At 42.6% G+C, this 23,164-nt stretch overlaps 1 protein-coding gene across 2 annotated transcripts in view; it reads left to right on the forward strand.

Annotated features, from left to right (window-relative positions):
- rasal1a (RAS protein activator like 1a (GAP1 like)) overlaps window positions 1-23,164 on the forward strand; it is a 286,840-nt gene that overhangs the window by 90,831 nt on the left and 172,845 nt on the right. For both annotated transcript variants that reach the window (XM_078554231.1, XM_078554232.1), the window contains exons 6-7: window positions 6,862-6,943; window positions 17,226-17,366. In XM_078554231.1, the coding sequence (XP_078410357.1) occupies window positions 6,862-6,943; window positions 17,226-17,366 (223 nt within the window). The remainder of the gene's footprint in view (window positions 1-6,861; window positions 6,944-17,225; window positions 17,367-23,164) is intronic.

The following is a 23,164-nucleotide window of genomic DNA, read 5'->3' on the forward strand; positions in this document are numbered from 1 at the left end:
GAGTACAGGGAGAGCATGGGAGTATGACATTGTGATAGAGGATCAGCTATGATTATATTGAATGGATGAGCAGGCTTGAAGGGCCGAATGACCTACTCCTCCTGTTTTCTATATTTCCATGAAATAAGAGACGTAAAGTGAGTGAGTATGAGAAGAAACTGGCAGTTAACATAAAATGGAGTCCAAAGTCTTCTATAAGCATATAATTAGTAAAAGTAAATAAATAGTAAAAAAAGGGATGGGTCTATGCATGGAGGCATAGGGCATAGCTGAGGTACTAAATGAGTACTTTGCACTGTAAGATATACATTTATATATATCAAGAAAGAAGTGTTGCCAAAGTCATAATGAAAGTGGAGATAGTTGAGATATTGATGGGATAAACGTTGATAAAGAGAAAGTATTAGTTAGGCTGGCTATAAACAAAGCTCATAAGTCACCAGGGCCAGATAGGATGCATCCAAGGATGCTGAATGAAGACAAGGTGTAAATTGCAAAGAGTTTTTTTATTTGTTTACAGGATGTGGGCATCGCTGGCTGGGCCAGCATTTATTGCCTATCCATAATTGCCCTTGAGAAGGTGGTGGTGAGCTGCCTTCTTGAACTGCCGCAGTCCATGAGGTATAGGTACACCTACAGTGCTGTTAGGAAGGGAGTTCCAGGATTTTGACCCAGCGACAGTGAAGGAATGGCGATAAATTTCCAAGTCAGGATGGTGAGCATCATTTGTTTAGCAATAACCTGCTCACTGATGCCCAGTTTGGGTTCCGCCAGGGCCACTCAGCTCCTGAACTCTTTACAGCCTTGGTTCAAAAATGGACAAAAGAGCTGACTCCAAAAGTGAGGTGAGAGTGACTGCCCTTGACATCAAGGCTGCATTTGACCGAGTGTGTCATCAAGGTGCCCTAGCAAAGCTGTGAGATAAACTTAAGGCTCGGCCTTCATGAGGCACTGGGGACCATCAGCAGCAGCAGAGTTGTATTCAGTCACAATCTGTGACCTTATGGCCCAGCTGATCTCTCATTCTACCATTCACATCAAGACATCAGTTGCCCTGGAAATCCATCAAAATGGTTCAACAGTTCCACGATGGCATGCTCGCATGTGTTCTGGATGACGGTGAGTCTTCTGACCCATTCCTTGTCAATAATGGAGTTAAATGGGACTGTGTGCTAGCGCTAACTCTCTTCAACATGTTTATCTCTGCCATTTCTCCAATACGAAGGTGATCCTGGCATCAAAATCAGATATTGCATGGATGGGAAGCTGCACAGTCTGAGACACATACAAGAATGGAGCTTTTGGCAGACTTTGGACATCAGTCTGGGAATGAAGAGGAGTAAGTCTGGCTACCAAACTGGAAGTCTATAGAGCAGTAGTCCTGTCCATGCTGCTCTACGCATGCAGGACTTGGACTGTGTACTTGCTACGTGCCAAGAAGCTCAACTACTTCCACTTGAGCTGCCTTTGGAAACTTCTGAAGATCAAATGGCAGGACAAAATATAAGACACTGAAGTGCTCACCCAAGCTGGAACACCAGGCATCCATACCATATTGAGACAGTCACATTGAGTTATGCCGGTCATGCAGCCAGAATGCCTGACATTTGACCAAAGGGAATCTTCTATGGAGAGCTTGAATCCAAAGTGCACTGTCATTACAGTCACAAGGGCACTCTGAAGGCTTCACTTAGGAGTTTTGATAATGGCTTTGAGTCCTGGGAGAAGCCCGCCCAGCATCACTGTACCTGGCACAACCAAATAAAAAAACAATGTGGCCTCCTTCGAAAACAGCATATTTAAGAGGCAGAGAGAAAACGCAAGGAGAGAAAATCTCAAGCCAACAACTCATCCAAAACTTAATCGTCTGTGGTATACTGTCCTTTTTGCAACAGAACCTTCCGGGCCTTACCATTCACGTATGTACCCCCCTGGATCCCTACAAAATACCCCAGATGATGAACATAGTCATCTTCACCTTGAAGGACGAACATGGCCATTAAGCCAGGGGACCAACCCCGGTTCAAACAGGAGTGTAGAAAGCATACCAGCTGCAGCGACCAGGCATATCTGAGGTGCAAGCCTGGTGAAGCTATGGCACAGGTCTACATGCATGCTAAACAGCGGAAGCAGCATGGCATAGACAGATTTTGGTGACCCCTCAACCAACACATCAGATCAAAGCTTTGCAGTCCTGCCACATCCAACTGTGAATGATGGTGGACAATTATACAACTAATCAAAGGAGGAGGTGTTATTGTATATCAATTGTGTTTATTTATAAGCAGGTAGAGGGCATTAACTGGGGTTTCACTTGAACAGATATAAAGAGATACTCCCTGAAACAGTGGTGTGGTTGAATTAGGAGATATACGCTTGTAATGGTTCAATTTGTAAATAAACATAAGACTGAGTAAAGATTGGCTCCAGTATTATTCTTCACCAACTGGCTTTCCGGGGTAGCACTTGAGGCTCCACAAACATTCCCATTCTCAATAATGACAGAGCCCAGCACGTCAGTGTAAATGTCAAGGCAACCATCTTCAGCCAGATGTACCAAGTGGAAGATCCACCTTGACCTCCTCCCATTCTACTGAGCAAAACAGATGCCAATCTTCAGTCAGTTTGATTTATTCCACACCATATCAAGAAAAGATTGAAGGCGCTCAATACAGCAAAAGCTTTCGGCCCTGACAACATCCTGGCAGTCGCCTAAACTAGCTGTGTCCCCAGCCAAATGGTTCCAGTACAACTGCAATGCCAGCACCCATCTGACAAAGTGGCAAATTGGCTAGATATGTCCTGTCCTGAAAAAAAATGACCAATCTAATCAGGCAAACCATCATCCCATTAGCAAAGTGATGGAAGGTATCGTAGGCCATGCAATCAAGAGGCACTTACTCAGCAATAACCTCCTCACTGATGTTCAGTTTGGGTTCCACTAAGACTTTCACTCCAGACCTCTACACAGCCTTGGTCCAAACATGAACAAAAGAATGAATTCTAGAGGTGAGATAATAATGACTGCCTTAACATCAAGGCAACATTTGACCGGGTGTGGCATCAAGGAACCCTAGCAAAATTGAAGACAATAGAATCAGGAGGAAAACACTTCACTAGCTGGAGTAATATCTAGCACAAAAGAAGATGGTTGTATTTGTTGGAGGCCAATCACCTCAGTCCCAGGGCATTGCTACAGGAGTTCCTCGTGATACTGTTCTAGGCCCAACTACCTTCAGCTGCTTCATCAATGAGCTTCCCTCCATCATAAGGTCAAAAGTGGAGATGTTCATGGATGATCGCATAATGTTCAGTGCCCTTCGCAACACTTCAGATACCGAAGCAGTCAGAATCCGCATGCAGCAAGACCTGGACAACATTCAGGCTTGGGCTGATAAGATAACATTCGCCTCAAACAATGTGCCAGGCAGTGACCATCTAAACAAAAGAGAGTCTAACCACCTCCCTTTGATTTTCAATGGCATTACCATCACTGAGGGTTACCATTGACCAGAAACTGAACTGGACTAGCCATATGAATAATGTGGCTATCGGAGCAGGTTAGAGGCTGGGAATTCTGTGGTGAGTAACTCACCTCCTGACTCCCCAAAGTCTGTCCACCATCTGCAAGGCTCAAGGTAGGACTGTGATGGAATTCTCCCCACTTGCCTGGATGAGTGCAGCTCCCACAACACTCAAGTAGCTTGACACCATGGTCTGCTATGATTTATTAGGCCTGCACTTTATGAGCTGCAAACAAACAGAATCACTTAGCTCAGGAAACTGGAATTCCCCTGAACTTGCTGGCAGCTTAAGGGTAATGTGTTTGCTTGTTTTGTTTACCATTGGAACCCATTTATTTATGGTTATAAATGAGCACACTCAGCAGAGGAAAGGTCACAAAATTGACAGGAGTTTAAATGCCAGGCACAGCATCCCGTGACTGCGTCGGCAGGAGTTCTGCCCTCTGATATCTGCTCAAAGTCGAGTGACGTTTTTGTGCCATATCACAATTTGACATTTATCTGTCTTTGAATCTGAATCATAAAAAGTACTTCCGGAGATCAGTCGCTGTTCAGACATTACTTACAAAGTCGTGGAGAAAACGCTGGGGTGTGGGACTAAATTGAATAGTTCTTTTAACATACTGGCACCGAATGGCCTCCTTCTGTGCTGCAAGGCTCTTTGATTTTATATTTTTTAACCGTAACTATGGAAACATTGAGATCTATCAGCAGGTGTCACAGTAACACGGTATAACATGAATTCTCAAGAAAGCAAAACATGCGGTTATTCTGCACAAAACGTCTTCTTTTAAGTTATGTTTTTTTTTTCTCCATGGGACTTGTGCTCCAAACAACAGGCCTTGCAAACAAAGCCAATTCAGGAATTTTCAGGGACAAAACATGCCATTGGGCCCAGTGAATTTCCTTTATTTCATGCACCACTGTTGCATTTTATCCTGCAGTTCCCCTGTCCCTGGAAATGAACTTAATTTTCTTTTGAACCCTTTCAAATGACCCGCTCACAATGGCATTCATTTTAAAACCCACAATTCTAACACCTTCTGGGAGGGAAAAAATTCGAACTTTCTCTTTTACTTCAAGATTCTTGTTTTTAAGGTTGGACTAGCCAGTATTTGAGCCCTTTAGGTTAGTAAGCAATTAACATGGTCTATTTTATCAGTTCCTTTCATAACGTTGAAAACTTCAGCCTTCCCCCAGAACTTATATTTCTGATACCCAGAAAGCCATTCAAAAATGTTCCAAGACTGGTTTCTTCCAGCAGTGTGACTGGTTTTGGGTCCATGGCAGCAAAGAGGAGCAAACACACATTGCCTAAAGATTCCTGCTCCAGCTGTGCCAACACTTGTTATCAGAGGGACACTGCACAGCTTATTTTCAATTATTTTGTGACTGTTAATATTTCTTTGGATGGAAGGAGAAATTTTGTTTCCCTCTGTACAGAAACAAAAGCCATCATGCTCTGGTACGTAGCCCTGAATTCTTCCAACACTTGTGGAAGTGGTATTTTATTGCTGTTGAATGTAATGTGTACCACATAACCGTATCTGGAGACATATGGATCCTCTAATCTCCTGACTGCCTTGTTTTTCAGTAGCAACGATGCAGTCGCAAGGCTGAGGGGGTGGGGGCAGCTGACTTTCCATCTGAGCCTCGCCCCTGCCATCTTTGGGTAAACATAAAAAGAAAGATGTGCATTTATATTGTACCTTTCACAACCTCAGGACATCTCAAAGCGCTTTACAGCCAGTTAAATAGTATTGAAATGTAGTCACTGTTGAGTAGGCTTCAACTTAGCTATCCAGTGCTCCCACTAGAAACAGGTGGGAGCCTCAATATTCAGTGTGAACTGGATCTTATGATGTTGTTAGGACCAAGTGCCACTTAGATGCAGCTAAGCCTGGCACTTGCTAAATGTTGGACCCCTTCGCTGCACAGAGTGAGAAATTGCCACTACAACATCCCTAAAGGGATAAAAACAAAAAACTACTGCGGATGCTGGAAATCCAAAACAAAAACAGAATTACCTGGAAAAACTCAGCAGGTCTGGCAGCATCGGTGGAGAAGAAAAGAGTCGACGTTTCGAGTCCTCACGGCCCTTCAACAGAACCCTGATCCCTAAAGATCCCTAAAGGGATCGCTGGAAACAGTTCTGAAAACAATAAAGGATGACATATTTGGAACTTTTTAGTATAATTGCTCTCCCTTTATATAATGCACTCTGTCACAGCCATTCCTCCCATTGACCTGTCCTCCTTTTTAATCGTTTGAAGTAGTCCTGTGCTCTGTGGGTGGTCCATGTGACCTTTTGCCCTCTCAAAACAGAGAGCTGCCTATCAGATATTGCTGGTTGCTCATCAGTTGATTGCAAATGAGGCCTATCATCAAGGTGGTTTGGGCCTCCCGCCAGCCATTTCTAGCGGCTGCTATGATTGCTCTGTCCTGCGCTTGCCAGATTTTTGGCTTCAGGGCATAATTCATGGCAACAGGTAATAAACAGACCTTGTGCATTACCTAGAGGACCTGTGAACAAGTATAGAGACAGCATACTTGAAAAGAGGATGGCAGGGAAACAGTACTGAACAATAAATGCATCTGAAAGAGGGTCCAAAGATTGCAATGTATTGGCTTTTCCACATGTGCTCCTCAGACATGCCAATCCCTCATATAACCTTGCATCTCTTCATGCCCTTATCTCTAGAGGGTACATCTTCAAGATGCAACATACAATTGAAAAACTTGCTGTACTCATATCTACTAAGGCCATACTTCATCGTGCACCATGCAGCTAGGCTGTTTCACAGTGACTTACTGACCACCAGATTGACACTCTGCACATATGTTCCTTCAACTTCCAATATCTTGGCTACTTTCTTGTTGGTATAACAAGATGGCAGCAGCCCAATCTGAAAGGATTGTTGGATGAAGTCCCCTTTAATGTGCCCAGAGAGCTTTAGCTGGAATCAGCCAGCTTGTGTAATAGGAAGTCCATGCCACCCACCTCAGGTACAGGGACACTTCTCCCTGATGAAGTGACTGTCGCTCCTTCTTGCCTTCCAACTCCCACAAGAGAGGAGTAGTGTTCATCTTACTAATAGAGCCTGTTATGAATCACAGCAGACTGGTCAACTTTTTGACTAAAATTAGAAGAGGTCTTACTGACCGCATTATGTACTAAGTTGTTGCTCAGATTTTCTTGATGGATTTACTCTTGTCAGCTTATCACTGCTAATTAGCTATGTAGCAGCTCTGTGCTCAGATGGTGATTTAACAACTTCCCACTCAGCTGTGATCTGAGGAAATATCATGGACTTTATATTCTTTATTATCTCCTTAGAGACCTCGCACCAAGAGACATTTCTGGCACATCAGATCCATTTGCAAGAGTGGTATTTAACAACAAAACTACAGAAACAGCTGTAAGTCTTTCATCCTTATATTTTTCTCTCCTGTTTATGCCTGGAGATGTGGCTAACACCAAACACGTTGCGTTTACATTTACATAGAAGGCATTCGGCATTTAAGAGCTGAATATAAAATTTATCCCATCTAGGAGGGGAACTGCTGAACAAAAATGAGTGTGTAGGAATGATATCATGTTCAACACTGGAATATTGAGTAGTACATTAATTAGAATGTAAGAAGCTAAGATCTAGGAGCAGGAGCAGGCCACAAGACCCCTTGAGCTTGCTCCGCCACTTAATAAAATCATGGTTGATTTTTTACTTCAATTCCACTTTCCCGCCCACTCTCCAAATCACTTGGGCCTGAATTTTCGGCTCGGTGAGCGGGGGCGGGGCCCGCTCGCCAAGGCGTAAAATGACACGCGGTGACGTCGGGCGGGCGTCCCGACCTCACCGCGCGTCATTTGGGTTTTCAGTTCGGCTGGCGCGCAGCTGACACGGCTGTGTGCCCGCCGAACTGTCAGAGGCCTATTAAGGCCATTTAGAAATCAATTAAAGTAATAAACTGAGCTGCCCGTCCAACCTTAAGGTTGGCGGGCAGGCGAAGAGCCCAGGCGGCCTTCGCATTTTTCATGAAACCTCATCCACGGGTGGGGTGAGGTTCCATGAAGGGTTTATAAATTTAATAATTTTTTATATTAATGTTCATTGACATGTCCCAGCTCATGTGACACTGTCATATGAGGGGACATGTCCTAAAATTTCTTATTTTCTTTATTTAAATTTTTGAAACTTAAACTAATCTCCCTGAGGCACAGAGGTGCCTCAGGGATATTTCTGCGCTCTTTGCACAGGCCCTGACTCAGGGAATCGCCCACGCCCGCACAGGGAGTGCTCAGCACTTCCGGGTGTGCGTCACGCTGGGCAGGCCTTATTTGGCCCACCCACATAAAATGGCGGCATGGACCTGATCGGGGGGGGCGCCGATTGGGTTCGCACCCACCACAGCCCACCCCCGCACAACCCCCCTGATAGGAGGGAAAATTCTCCCCTTGATTTCCTGTAGAGTCTAAAAAATCTTGTCAATATTAATCTTGATTACACTCAATAACGGAGTATTTATGGCCCTCATGAGTAAGAATTCCAAAGATTTACATTTCCTCTGAGTGAAGAAATTCTTCCTCATCTCAGTCTTAAATAATCCTGAGACTGTGTGGCTCCCTCAGAATCTTCAATGAAATTACCTCACATCCTTCTAAATTCCAGAGATACTGGCCCATTTTACTCAACCTCTCATCATAGGGACAACACTTAAGTAGTACCTTGTTGAAATCCTTTTGGAAATCTATATATACTACATCCACTGGTTCCCCTTTGTTTACTCTCAAAAAAGTAATAAATTTGTCAGACATGATTTCGCTTTCATAAAACCATGTTGACTCTGCCTAATTATATCATGATATTCCAAATGCCTTGTTAACATCTCCTTAATGATAGGTTCCATTATTTTCTCAATGACTGATGCTAAGCTAACTGGCTTGTAGTTCCCTGTTTTCTCTCTCTGCCTCCTTTCTTGAATAATGGTGTTGAAGTATGCTACAAAGTATTTTCTCCAATAGTGTAAAGCCTATGATGCTAAAATGTATATTTTTAGACACCTCCATTGAATCATAAAGTGAGAATGTAAGTTATTACTGTAGTGAATTATTAATGCTTAATGTTCTGGGAGTTGTCAGATGCGTAGCTGTGGGAGCCAGTAGCAGTAGGAAATTAGTTAATGTCTCTGTAACAAAATAAGTTCTGCAAGTAATGGTGTGTAGATTAACATTAAGGCAACCCACACTTTGGATGCCTACACTTGTATAAACCCTAATAGGTCTCATCTATTTGTTTCAGGATGAATTCACTCAAAAAGAATTTTGTTTGCATTTAGAATGTTAGATAAATGTGGAGACTTGCAGGCTGTCTTAGTGGCTCAGTGGGTTTAGCATGTAAACCATAAACGTCCCATTTTAACTTGCAGGTGCTAAATTAACACTTGAAATGCTGCAATTGGCCAATTGGCCTCTGCGTCCTGGGTTAGGGAGGGGAATGTCAGTGAGGATTCTTGCACCCTACTGTTATTCAGTGACCTCTACTCCAAGTGTATAAGCATTTGTGTGTTTGTGTGCATGTGTATGTTTCTGTTTGTAGTCATCAGGTAGGAACAGGTTGGCTCTTGACTGTGTTTGCCCTCATGACAGCTTGTCATCATCCAGTATATCGTACAGGCGAATAATGTTCACCTGAATGAGGTCCAGTAAGGTGACCAGTGCCTGTGAAACTACATCCCAGCAAATAGTTAAAAAAAACTTTACAGAAAAAAACTGGTAAGAAAAAATAAAAACAAATACATTTTGTAAGTTACTTCTTTAAACTTAATAAGAGATATTCCGAGCACAGTACATCCTTCAATATTCCTTCTGACTTTGTAGGAGGTGACTTCCATCCCTTTCCAAAAAATTCTTTGAATAGGATCTGAAGAAAAATATTACATATTACTTTTATTGTCCTAAAAATACAAGGTTTCACTTCTCATTTGACTATTATCCAAGCTGTGAAATAGCTAAAGTAAAAGCCACTCTCCAATAGTGTAAAGCCTATTGATGCTAAAATGTATATTTTTAGACACCTCCAATGACTCATGTAGTGAGAATTTAAGCTATTTCTGTAGTGAATTATTAATGCTTAATGTTCTGTGAATTGTCAGATCAGTAGCTGTGGGAGCGAGAAGCAGAAGGAAATTAATTAATGTCCTTGTAACAAAATAAGTTCTGCAAATAATGGTGTGTAGATTAACATTAAGGCAACCCATACTTTGGATGCCTGCACTTGTATAAACCCTAATAGATCTGATCCATTTGTTTTGGGATATTCCTCTGGATGAATTGACTCAAAAAGAACTTTGCTTGCATTCAGAATGTTAGATAAATGTGGAGACTTACATCTCACAAAGTGTTTGAAGAATAAATTACCACTGAATTTAGTTTATCTGGGGTCATTATTCTTCACTTTTAAATTCATTATAATTTGCTGACTAATATGCAAAAGGAACTTTGCTCGAGATTTTATTGTCTGTTTTGTTGTCGAGCCATTCTGCTTCAATGGCCTGACAAAATGTAATGGGCCAGATCTTGCTGAAAAAATAATGGCATGTTAATGGCACTGCCAGTATTAATGTGCAACTCTGCCAGCAAGTTCAGGGGATTAAATAATAATTGATTTACGCCACTCAACCATTTGCTCTGCACAAGAGGCATCTTGTCCTTAGTCTCCTCATTATTTCTAAGAATTTGCTGGATAAACACATTAATTCTCTGTTAAACTTGTCACAGAAAGTTAAGTCCAGTAATTAACAGTGCAAGTACCATTACAACCACGCGACAATTGTTAACGCAATGTCTGTCAACCCCTCTGGCCCAGAAATTGAACAATTTAAAGCACTTATTTCTTTTTCTCTTATTGATCGGCAAAGCCAAACATTATTTTAATCATTTCACAAAATGTAATCCTGTTTTTACCAATAAATACCCTAATGCTGCAGAATCAGATACTCAGTGATCAGTGATCAATGTTGGAACAAATTGGTAAAGATATTTCCTATCAAATTACTAGAAACTTAGAATTCTGTGAGCAACTGAAATACCTCAAAGATACAACATACTTTAAATGTGCATTGATGGTCAATCGGTGAGAACACTGATTTAAATATGAATTCCTTTATCAAGATCAACCATGATCTTATTGAATGGCAGAGCAGGCTTGAGGGGCCAGATTGGCCTACTCCTGCTCCTAATTTGTATGTTCGTATGTTCATTTGTAATTAATCAACTACTTAACATAATAGCCGATCAATAACACATAATGCATATCACTTCGGAGTCAACTTCTCCCTCAGTGTTCCTTTTTTCTCCAAGTCTTGCATTGCCAATATGTTTCTCAGTTTGTCAACACCAATTGACCCAAAACACTAATATTAAAATTTCTATATTAAATTTTTGCCATGATGCTTGGCATTAGAATAATACTCCCTGTAAAATAAGGCTTGTACACAAAAGGGAGAAATATTCTGTCAGAAATAAGAGATTTAATTGCTAAATGTAATTGCAAAAAATGATACACTTTGAGAATTTAATGTCCATAATTCAGATCTACTCCACATAGCAAGATTTGAGTTCTGAAACGCACTGCTTCACAAGAATATTTATTTCATTATTCTGAGTTTGATATGAAAGCCACAGTCTAGTTGTGTTTGACATGCACACAAAAATTGCTTTGATTTACTACAATCAACTCCTGTTTTAGTACCACAACAACATTTGACTTTGCTTATTGAATTGTTAACTTGACCTGTATTTACTGTAAATTTGTTTGATTCCACAAATTCCTTCTCTCTGCTTTCCATAGAAATGAAAGCATAAACTGAACCTCATCAGCTTCGTGTGATCAGCTTTGAAGACCTGTGTTGGCGACAGTTATAGCATGATCAGACAATATAACAGAGTTTAGGTGTTATTGTTCTGTCACAGCTAAAGAGCTACTTAAATATTACTTGTATCAACTGTTTAATTCCAAATTTAAAATCTTTAGCTTTGAAATTTCACTGTAGGATGATGGGTATAAAAATACATTTATCTGTAATTTCTCCAATTTAGTGATGGATTAACGCCTTTATTTTATGGCCAAACTTTGAAAAACCCATCCAAATTCATTGTTATCGTTCAGTAATTAAATATTAAATAACATATATGTTTATTTATTCATTCAGGGGATGTGGGTATTACTGGCAAAGCCAGTATTTATTGCCTATCCCTAAGTGCCCTGGAGAAGGTGGTGATGAGCCACCCTCTTGAACCACTGCAATTCATGTGGTGTGGCTACCCCTCTAGTGCTGCGAAGTTCCAGGATTTTGACCTAGCGACAGTGAAGGAATGGCAGTTTGGCGGTGTTCCCATGCGCCCGCTACCCTTGTCCTTCTAGGTGGTTGGAAGTTGCCTATTTGTGAAGTGCTGTCGAAGCAGCCTTGGTGAGTTGCTCTAGTGCACATTAAAGGTGGTAACCACTGCAGCCATGTTGCGTTGGTGGTGGAGTTTAAAGTAGTGGATGGGGTGCTGATCAAGAGGGCAGGATGATTTTGAGCTCGACAAGTGTTGTTTCAGCTGAACTCATCATGGCAAGTGGAGAGTTCACTCTCCTGACTTGTGCCTTGTAGATGATGGACAGGTTTTGGGGAATCAGGAGGTGAGTCACTTGTTTGAGAATACCTAGCTTCTGGTCTTTTAGCCACAGTATTTAGGTGGCTGATCCAGTTCTGTTTGTGGTCAATCATGATCCACAGGATGTCGATGACGGGAGATTCGACGATAGTAATGCTGCTGAAGGGGAGATATTTAGACTCTTTCTCATTGGAGGTGGTTATTGCCTGGCTCTTGTGTGACATGAAGTTACTTGCCATTTGTCAGCCCAAGCTTAATGTTGTCCAGGTCTTGTTGCATGTGGGCATGGACTGCTTCAGAATATGAGAAGTTGCAAATGGAACTGTCCACTGAGAAATCATCAGTGAGCATCTCTGCGTCTGACCTTATGATGGAGGGAAGTGCATTGATGAAACAGCTGGAGATGGTTGGGCCTAGGACACTACCCTGAGGAACTCCTGCAATGGTGTCTTGGGGCTGAGATGATTGGTCTCCAGCAAGCAAATCAATCTTCCTTTGTACTTGTTATGTTTCCAGAAGAGATTCCCATTGATTTTAATTTTGCGAAGGCTTCTTGATGTTACATTCAGTCAAATGCTGCCTTGATGTCAAGGGCAGTCACATTCACCTTACTTTTGGCATTCAGCTCTGTCATCCATGTTTGGACCAAGGCTGTAATGGGGCCCGGAGCTGAGTGGCCCTGGCAGAACCCAAGATGAGCATTGGTGAGCAGGTTATTGCGGAGTAACTGCCACTTGATAGTACTATCAACAACATCTTCCATCAATTTGTTGATAATTGAGATTAAGCTGATGACGGATTGGCTTTGCCCTGTTTTTTGTAGATAGGACTTTCCTGGGCAATTTTCCACATTGTTGGGTAGATGCTGTTGTGATATGATGTGCATGCACCTTTAAGGAAGCATATCTTACACTGCTGTCAACCGCTACTACTTTGACAAGATATGATGTAGTAGTCCCATGACTTACAGGCTGGCTGCAAACAGAAGGACTCGGAGTAAGATGTGCATATAATAGTCTTGCAATTAACTCTATCCGTATATGGCCTTATCTTCAAATAATGAACCCACATTAATGTTTCATCAATATTTGTGCATGATTAAGCCAAAGAGAAGAAGAGCATAACCTGGTGTCAGGGTGGCAGCATGGTTTTTGAAGATTTGACTGAGCAGAACACAAACCTCAACCCCTTCACATCCAGCTGAAGAAATTAACTGGTGAAAGTGAAACAGCTATCAAAACTCACCATGTGTACGTAATTCTGCAGTTCTGTAGCAATGCTACGTACAGTGTATGTCCCTTCTAGGATTGCACCATGCTCCAGCCAGCAGGCATCGGGTCCCGGTAAGATTGATCAAATCTGGGAGAGCTTAATTAGTAAAAGTCTAACTGCTACAAAGTTTAACCGGATGCAAAAATTAAACAGCAGACTGCAGGTGGTGTCACTTTAAGTAGAACTCTGCAGACAGGAGGATTCATTACTGCTGAAGCTAAGTATTGTAAGCTGGGCTGGGAAGAAGAATCTTCCAGTAATTGTGCCTAGCAGCCAGAAGCACGTAATAAGGCTTTTTTCACTGTTTGCTTTCACTTTGGATATCCTGCAGCCATTCCCACCAAAATTACAGTTTTGTGGGTGGAGTTCATAACTAAAGCCAGGAAAAATCAGAAAGAACTCAACAGCGCTATCATTGCAGTCAAGCAGTAGCTTATAATGAGCTAAGGCCATTAAAGGAACTGCAGCTCAGAGCCAAAATAACTCTAAAAGGGCTGGAGGAAACTTGCATAGATGTCAAAAACTCAAGATCACATTAAAAATCCTGCAAAAATCTAAAAGATGACCACAACATTTCCAACACTCAATTGGAAGGTAACAGATCTCCTATCTGAATTTAGTTTGTTTCAACAACGCATTGAGCTGTGTTTTCTGGATCTCAATATCTCCAAACCAGATAAACAAACCATTAAAATTAAAATTGCTGTGGCAATGAATGCCTGACTCCTGTCTGACTGAGGGAAGCTCATTTGTGCTCGGTGATGCACCTGATCCTTTGTTCACATTCAACACCTGACCCCTTCAGGAGCACAGTGTCACTGGTCACAGATGCTGAAGAGATGGGGGTCCAGCCCCACCTCAGAGACGCTGAGAGCACACAGAGAATGACGGAACTCTGTGACGCCTGCCCACAACATTTTGGCAGTAATGACAAGCGCCATTGAGGTTCAGGCATCACTAATGTGGCCAATGAGTGTGAAGCCTGACCATCATTTTGGTCTGAAGGTTACATACTGCACAGGAAGAGGTCCTGGACTGAGACACCTGTCTTTACCTTGCGCAGAAACCAAGGTTTCAAATCTGAGCAACAAGAATACTGATCATCATAACAAGAAGCCATAGGCAAAGAGACTTTCTTGGGAGTTAATTGACGATAGTGAACTTGATGTACAAGTGATTAAAACCAATGCCCAGGCTGTGCAGCTACATCTTAACCTTTCTAACCCTGCCAGTACGTCTTGGTGCTCCCCCGACATCGTCAGAGTGGTGGAGGCAGCCTGCTGACTGCTACGCCCTATCTGTGATGGCCTTGGTGGGCGTCCTCTGGAAGGCTGATACCAGGATGGTCCTGGCCTGCTTTGGTAATCCTGCTGTGGGTCAGCTGCACCCTCCTTGACCTGTTGAGCTGCAGCTGTGGGGGTCACAGGAAGAGGGGATTTAGATTGGCCAGGCATTCCCGGAGTCTCCTAGGTGGATGGCCCCAGGGTGTTGAGCTGCTGCTGCTCCTCCCTATGGGTGCCCAATGACCCTGACTGACTCCTTGAGAAAGGGAAGCTGGACTGAGATCGAGCTGCTCTGCACCTCTCGCGTTGACACTGTGGGAGGCCAACCTATGGTGTCAACAATGGAGTTCAGCCTGCGCAGCAGTGCAGGGCCAATGTCCTAGACCAAGTTCTCCATGGCAGCTACCATCCTACCAGTGTGCGTTGGCATGCCAGCGCTATCGCCTTAGACTGAAGGCAGACGGACTCCCCATTGTGCCTTGCAATCTGAGGAGTGCAGTGGACATCCCTTCCTGATGTTCCTGAGCTTGCCTTTGCTACTGCAGATGAGGTATAACCGAGCCCAGAGGCTCCTCATCTGACTCGGACTCAGCAGATTTCTAGCCTCCAGCAATCTTCCGAGTGCCAGAAACCTGAGAAGTCCTTGCCTCTGCCTTCTGTGGATCAGACAGTGCGATGTGCTCATCAGATTGTGACCCTGAGGCTACTCTAGAACTAGGTCCCACTGAGGTATCTCTGCTTGGCTGCTTTCCAGATGTGCCTGCGCAAGCAAGGAGAGATAATTAGTGCATGGTAGGGGCCAGTGGAACAGAGGAACTGACTCGCAGCATGATAGATCAGATGGATGTTGCACTGCTGTATCCTCACTTGGTTGAGGACCGCCAACCTCACCGTCAACATAGGAATGATTCAGATCAGATCAAGGATGACTCTACTTTCAAAGTCTGCGAGGACCTTGAAGTCAGGTATTCCTCCACCAGCCTGCGATCTCTCCCTTTTGTTGTGTGCCAGCTTGTCCTGAATGAAGACAGATGGAAAGAGTGCAGGATGCTTGTCAGGCCACATGCCTGGCATGTCTTTTTTATTCATTCACGAGATGTGGGCTTTGCTGGCTGGGCCAGCATTTATTGCCCACCCCTAGTTGCCCTTGAGAAGGTAATGGTGAGCTGCCTTCTTGAACCGCTGCATGTGGTGTAGGTACACCCACAGAACTGTTAGGAAGGGAGTTCCAGGATTTTGACCCAGTGACAGTGAAGGAACGGCGATATATTTCCAAGTCAGGATGGTGAGTGACTTGGAGGGGATTTGAGGTGTTGGTGTTCCCATCTGTCTGCTGCCCTTGTCCTTCTAGATGATAGTGGGCGTGCGTTTGGAAGGCGCTGTCTAAGGAACCTTGGTGAATTCCTGCAGTGCATCTTGTAGATGGTACACACTGCTGCAACTGTGCATTGGTGGTGGAGGGAGTGAATGTTTGTGGATGTGGTGCCAATCAAGCGGGCTGCTTTGTTATGGATGCTGTCAAGCTTCTTGAGTGTTGCGGAAGCTGCACTCATCCAGGCAAGTGGGGAGTATTCCATCACGCAAAACAGGAATGAGGAATAAAATATAACAGGTGAGCTGTCTTTGTGGGGACAGGGCTGGGAAATAGTGGCAGAAGCATTTGGTTTCATGGGCAGAGGGATGGAAGGCCAAGACCGATCAAGCCAGTAAAGTAAATAAAGAGAAAAAGGGCCAATAAAGTTGGAAACCACAATGTGGATAAAATATGAGTGGAACATGGTCGAACACATGCAATAAATGGAGAGAAGTGGATAGTATTGACAAAAAGAAAGTATGATGGACTAAACGATGGGAGTAAATTGGAATAAGTGAGCCTACAGGGAAGATTACGAAAGAGCAAAAGACCATCATCTTAAAGAAATGTTTCTTTGAGAGATTCAGGGATGGATGGTGAAAAATGGATGTTGATTAGATGGATGGATGTTTATTGGATGGTGAGAAAGAATCTTTATTCCTTTAGCTTCCAGTCTTAGTGCCAGCCCCCAGTGAAAGGACTTTGCAGGGCAGGTGTGCCTTTGTCATATCTGAATCCAGTGCCTAGGTTGATGCTGGTCAGGCCATCTGCTTTTAATCTTAGTGTAATTTCTTGTAGCGGTTTTGATATAACTGAGTGGATTGCAAGGCAATTTAAGAGGGCAGTTACCAGTCGACTGCACTGCTGTGGGCCTGGAGACACATATAGGCCAGGCTGGGTAAGGAGGGCAGATTTCCTTCCCTGAAGGGCATGAGTGAATCAGCTGGTTATTTTACAGCAATCTGGTAGCTTCATGGTCACCAGAATTTTTTTTTTTTTACTTAACTCCTGCACAAGATTAAACCTATTATTATTTAACTTCAGCATCAAATATTTGCCATTTACTCTAGAAAGTGTTTTGAGTTCATTTTTGATTTATATTCTAAGATTTGATATCTCTTTCCAAATTCTAGACTATAAAGAAGACTCGTTTTCCTCACTGGAATGAAGTGTTTGAGTTTGAACTGGAGGATGATTTGCCAACAGAAGGAATGACATTCACTGTGGAAGTCTGGGACTGGGATATGGTGGGAAAGAATGATTTTCTGGGAAAGGTGAGATGCCACCACTTGACCTTGCAGTGACATCTATGCTGCTTACATGTTCACATATTGACGTCCACAGAATACAGTAGAATGAGCAGTGGTCGCCATTGTAATTATCTGCCAGCAAAATAATAGAAATTGTCTATTATTAAAAAAATCCCTGGCAAGGGATACAACTGCATACCTCTGTTTTCTGTTCCTGGCTGTTGTTAGTACAATGATTATTGTGGACGTAAATCTTTCAGAGAAGCTACAATTATTTGCCTGAAAGCTGACCATTGAGATTATGACTAAGGCATTTCTGATGTTTTCCCAGCTAATGTAATAATTATGTATTAATTCATTTTGGAATGAGAAGTGGAATCAATTATTAACCAGTGTCCTGGGTATTACTGAAGCTGGTGTAGACACGATGGCCGCCTCCTGTGCTCTAACAATCCTGTTTGACCCTTTGAGCTTATAGACTCAGTGATCACATTTGGAGAAGAAATAGTAAAGCAACCAAATTGAATCAGTTGTATTACTGTACTCCAAGACACAGCTTAATCCGGGGAGTGCATTCATTTCGTTTACACTTTTCTGTCCCCAAATTTACCAGGGAAATGAAGACCCTTCAAGAAGCATTGATTTTACCCAATGAGGGATTAACATTAATTTCTTTGGGGACTGTAGTAAGTGTGATGTGCAGGTTAGGCAGCACATTCCCTGTTTCAGCCACTAGAGCCTTCTTATTTTGCTATGTTTACCCAGGGTCTGGCAGAAAGGCACATTAAAAAATCCTTCACACAATGATCAGAGTTGTGCTGGCCACATGGTAGTAATAGGATTCCTCTGAACCTCCTGCCTATACTGGGATATGTTGTGTAAATGATGAGTCAGAAAATATACGTTATAAGATATATGTGTAGGTGAAATGGGTGGAATGGGATTTCAGTGCTAAACCAACTACTTGAATTAAACTTTGGTCAGTTGTTTCATTGTCTGCAGATGCACAGTGATATTCTGAGATTTTGGAGGAAACTAGACCTCTAAGTGTGTGTGGTCTATTTGACCCTCCTTGTAAGAATATAAGCTATAGGAGCAAAGGTAGGCTGTAGGTATTTAAGAATATATAAAATGAACGGTGATCTTATTGTAACATATAAGATCCCGAGGGCACTTGTTAGGGCAGATGTAGAAAGGATATTCCCCATTGTGGGAGAGTCTGGAACTAGGGGACAGTTTAGAAATAAAGGGTCTCCCATTTAAGACAGAGATGAGGACTTTTTTTTCTCTCAGAGGGTCATGAGTCTTTAGAACTCTCTCTTCCCCAGAGACCGGTGGAGGCAGGGTCATTTTAAGGCAGAGGTAGACAACTTTTGACTCATTTGTTAGTAAAGAATCTGTCAGGGGTATGTGGGAATGTGGAGTTGAGGTCATAATCAGATCAGCCAGGGTCTTATTGAATGGCAGAGCAGGCTCAAGGGGCTGAATGGCCTACTCCTGCTCCTAACTTGTATGTTCATATATACATCAATTCCACTTTCTTGCTCTATCCCCACATCCCTTGTTCCCCAAAATCTATTCGGCTTAGTCTTGAATATACTAAGCACCCACAACCACCTGGGGTAGAGAATCCCAAAGATTCACAACCCCCGAATGAAGAAATTTCTCCTCATCTTAGCCCTAAATGGCTGACCTCTTATCCTGAGATTATGACCCTAGGGGTCTCCAGCCAGTGGAGACAGCCTCTCAGCGTCAATCCTATCATGCCCAATAAGAATTTTATATGTTTCAATGAGGCCACCTCTCATTCTTCTAAACTCCAGCAGGAAATGCCCATCCTACTCGATCTCTCAATCTCTAGACATAGCTAATATGTAATTATTGGTACATATTTATTGAGCCGCAAGTTCAAACTGTTATCAAGTAGATAAGTGGCCAGTTTCGATTAATGCCGTGATGTAGATTGGGTTTTAATTCGGCTCTAATTGTTTGGGTGAAGTGAGTGGAATCAGATTTCAAAGCTAAAACAGCTACTTGAATTGAATTTTGGTCGATTGTTCGATTGTGTAAAGTAAGCGTTAGAAATTGACACAGCCAGTGCCCATGGCAGTGTAGTGGTTATATTACTTGACTCTTAACTACACTCTGAACTGACCTAGGAAGCCACTCAGTCTTATCAAATTCAAGAAGATGACCTTCTCCATCACCTCCTCTGGGCAACTGAGGAGAAACAATAAGGAATAAAAAATAATGCATCACCCCAGTTTCTCTTGTAGCACATGGCACACTGAGTGATAATCAGGCAGAGAGCCTGGGTGAATTCCACTAGATTAGATAAATATATATTTCTGCAGGGATTGGGTGGAGCAGTGTTTAGCAAACCACCCTTTCACCTCTGGGAATAGAATTTAAATCCAGCTCAGGTCAATGGAATAAATTAGTAAGCGAGCATGGAAGGTCTAAGAAACGAAGGCTTGAAAATAGCTCAATATTCCTGGTTACATGTTTTTCAGATGTGATGTGAGATGTGAAGGATAGAACGGAGTGGGAGGGGTAGGGGGTTGGCAATTGTGATATTGGCTAAGGAAATGATGGCAGCTGTGACGAGGAATGATATGTGATTGGTTGTTGAGATGTTTGGGTGGGGTTGTCCATTCTGCTATAAGTGTGAATACATTATAAATGCTTTATGATTTCACAGAGGAAATCCAGCCCATTGTTGGAGCAGAGTTGAAAGATCTTGATTCTACACCCGAACAGTACTATGTTTATATTCCCTTTGTGTAATGGCGGATAGTAACTGAGGGTCCTGACGGGAGGTAGCTTGGCAAAAAGCAGTCGGAGTGGGTATGCTGCAAGATACCAATAAGGGGCCTGGAGGTGAGGAACCTCCAGCTTGGAGGAGGATATACCTCAAGGTAGAAGGGGAGAATTCTTCATCTCGGCAATTCGGTCGGTTGATTTTCGCAGGCTGCCTTTTGCCTAAAAGATCTGTGCAAGGCCTAAGAAAGTTGTATTGATTGAAATCTAGACTTACTGGAGGAAGTGTGTTCGCCCACATGTTCAAAGTCCAATAACAGACTGTGAACTTGGAGCTGTTCGGTCTGGAGGATTTATTGAAACAGCTGCAACATAAGAAATAAATATTTTTGATGATGATCAATGGGATTAAGAGGCCTTTTATTTAAAGTATCAGGTTATTCAGAAATAAGTTAGAATAATGTAATGACTAGACAGAGCGGACAGGTTTCAACAAGAAACAGATAAATTTCATTACAGGTGCTACATGTTCGATCAGGACTTTCATCAGGAAGCCCCATTCCCCCGGATTGCCCACGCTTATGACTCATTGGTCAGAGTCCCCCAGAACATCATATGACCCCTGATAGACAGCAGGAGAGGTTACACCTTCAGTTACTACATTTCCTCCCGCTTTAGTTTTTTACAATTTCTATTTACAGGGAAACATTTGAATATCCAACAACATATACGTATATACAACTCAGGTGATTAAAGATCAAGTCTCTGAGGTGCTGCCCTTATATGGCTAGAGTGGCGTAGCCCTACCACTTGAGGTTCCTCAACAGGATCGACAGGATCAGGAACTGCAGCATGAGACACATCATTAGAAAGTGGCAGTTCTAGGTTTGGCAACTCTACAGAGATATTGGGCATTAATATCCTAGGTCCTCAGGAATTGATGGTTCAACATTAATCACAGGCGGAATAGTTGGTTATTGGAATGTCTCTCTAGCATGAATATGATCTACGTGCTTACAAATGATTTTTCCACTTGTACTTGGAAAGATAACGGACCAGTCTCTGAGGCAATGGTTCCAGGAACCCACTTCTGAAATGTTGTACGAATACACTGTCACCTACACTGTGCGAGCTTTGCTGTGTATATTGTTGTTCAATTTTTGATTACTCTGATTCCACTCTAGCTTCCCCTCTAAATTTGGAAACAGCAGGCTTAGCCGTGTATGTAGTCGGCGTTTCATCAATAATTCAAATGGTGTTGAACCCGTAGGGGAATTATACAATAACTGAGAAAAAAGCTGCAAAGTCGAGATTCTAGAGCACCTTCTGATGATCTTTTCATACCAGACTTGAAAGTTTGTACAGTGCTCTCAGCTAAACCATTCGATGAGAGATGGTAAGGGTCTGTTTTAATATGTCTGATTCCATGAATTTCTGAAACTCTCTGCTGGTAAAGGCTGTACTGCTATCAGAAACAATGATTTCAAGTCGGCCACGTATGCTAAACAAATGGCGCAGCTTCTTGATAGCTGCGCTCGATGTTGGTGATCTGACTTTGTATACATCCATCTGTTTAGAATGTGCATCTACAATCAACAAAAACATGGTACCCAAGAGTGGTCCTACATAATCGATATGTAGTCTAACCCGGGGTCAACCAGGCTACTCCTATGGATGCAGGGGAGTTGAAATAGGCAACCTCTGTTGTTGCTAACAATGGAGACAGTGCTTGACCATGCTTTCAATGTCACTGTCAATGCCTGGCCACCAGACATAGCTTTGCGCAAGCATTTTCATCTTTGATGTGCCTGGACGCGCACTGTGAAGCTCTATCAAGAGTGATTCTCTACCTTGTGATGGGACAACAACTCTTGAACCCCACAACAAAATTCCATCTTGCCAACTTAACTCTGTGTTTCTGACATGGAATGGTCTCAAATCTTCAGATACAGGCAAATTTGACTATCCTTGCAAAACAAAGTCTCTGACTTTCGATAATGTTGGATCACTGTTTGTCCAGTTTCTAATTTGCTTTGCACACACAAGCGAAGAACTCAAGAAATTCAGTAATAGCACAACTTCTTGTGGAACAGGACCATGTACAATGCTATCTGGTAATGGGAGACAACTGAGTGCGTCCGGATTTGCAATATGTAAGCCTGGACGATACATAAAAGTATACTTGTACACAGATAATATTAGAGCCCAATGTTGTATTCTTGCTGATGCTATTGGTGGAATGGCCTTATCCTCACTGAATAAACCCATTAATGGTTTATGATCCGACACAATGGTGAAATGACGACCATGTAGGTATTGGTGGAATTTCTTCACTCCGAATACCACTGATAAACCTTCCTTTTATAGCTGGAATAACCCTTCTTGGCTGTGGAGAGGGTTCTCAAGGCATAGCGAATGAGCCTTTCTGATCCATTTTCCATTCTATGTGATAACACGGCTCCTACACCATATGGAGAGGCATCACATGTTAATACCGACTCTTTCGATGGGTCGTTGTGTACCACTAAACACAACGAATGCAACAGTCTCTTTACTTTTAGATCGGCTTCTTCCTGTTGTGAATTCCACGACCAACGTCAATTCAGTTTGAGGATGAGCAACTCGGGTCTCAAACCAGTGCCCTCAATTTAAATAAGGGCAACTACAGAGGGATGAAGAAAGAAAGTGGGCTGGGAAAATAGACTAAGGGGAAGGTCAGTGGATAAGCAGTGGCAAACATTTAAGCAGATATTTCATAACGCTCAGCAAAAATTTATCCTGGTCAGAAAGACGGACTCAATGAGAAGGATGAACCGCCTATGGTTAACAAAGGCAGTAAAGGAGGGTATTCAATCAGAAACGAAGGCATACAAAGTGGTGAAAACTAGTGGTAAGCCAGAGAATTGGGAATTTTTTCGGAGCCAGCAGGGGATGACTAAAAATCTAATAAAAAGGGAGAAAATTGATTATGAAAGTAAATTGACAAGAAATATAAAAACAAACAACAAGAGCTTCTACGGGTATATAAAAAGAGAGTAGATAAAGTGAGTAGGGGACTCTTG

This window comes from Cetorhinus maximus, chromosome 12, assembly GCF_964194155.1.
Source record: "Cetorhinus maximus chromosome 12, sCetMax3.hap1.1, whole genome shotgun sequence".
Classification (NCBI taxonomy): domain Eukaryota; kingdom Metazoa; phylum Chordata; class Chondrichthyes; order Lamniformes; family Cetorhinidae; genus Cetorhinus; species Cetorhinus maximus.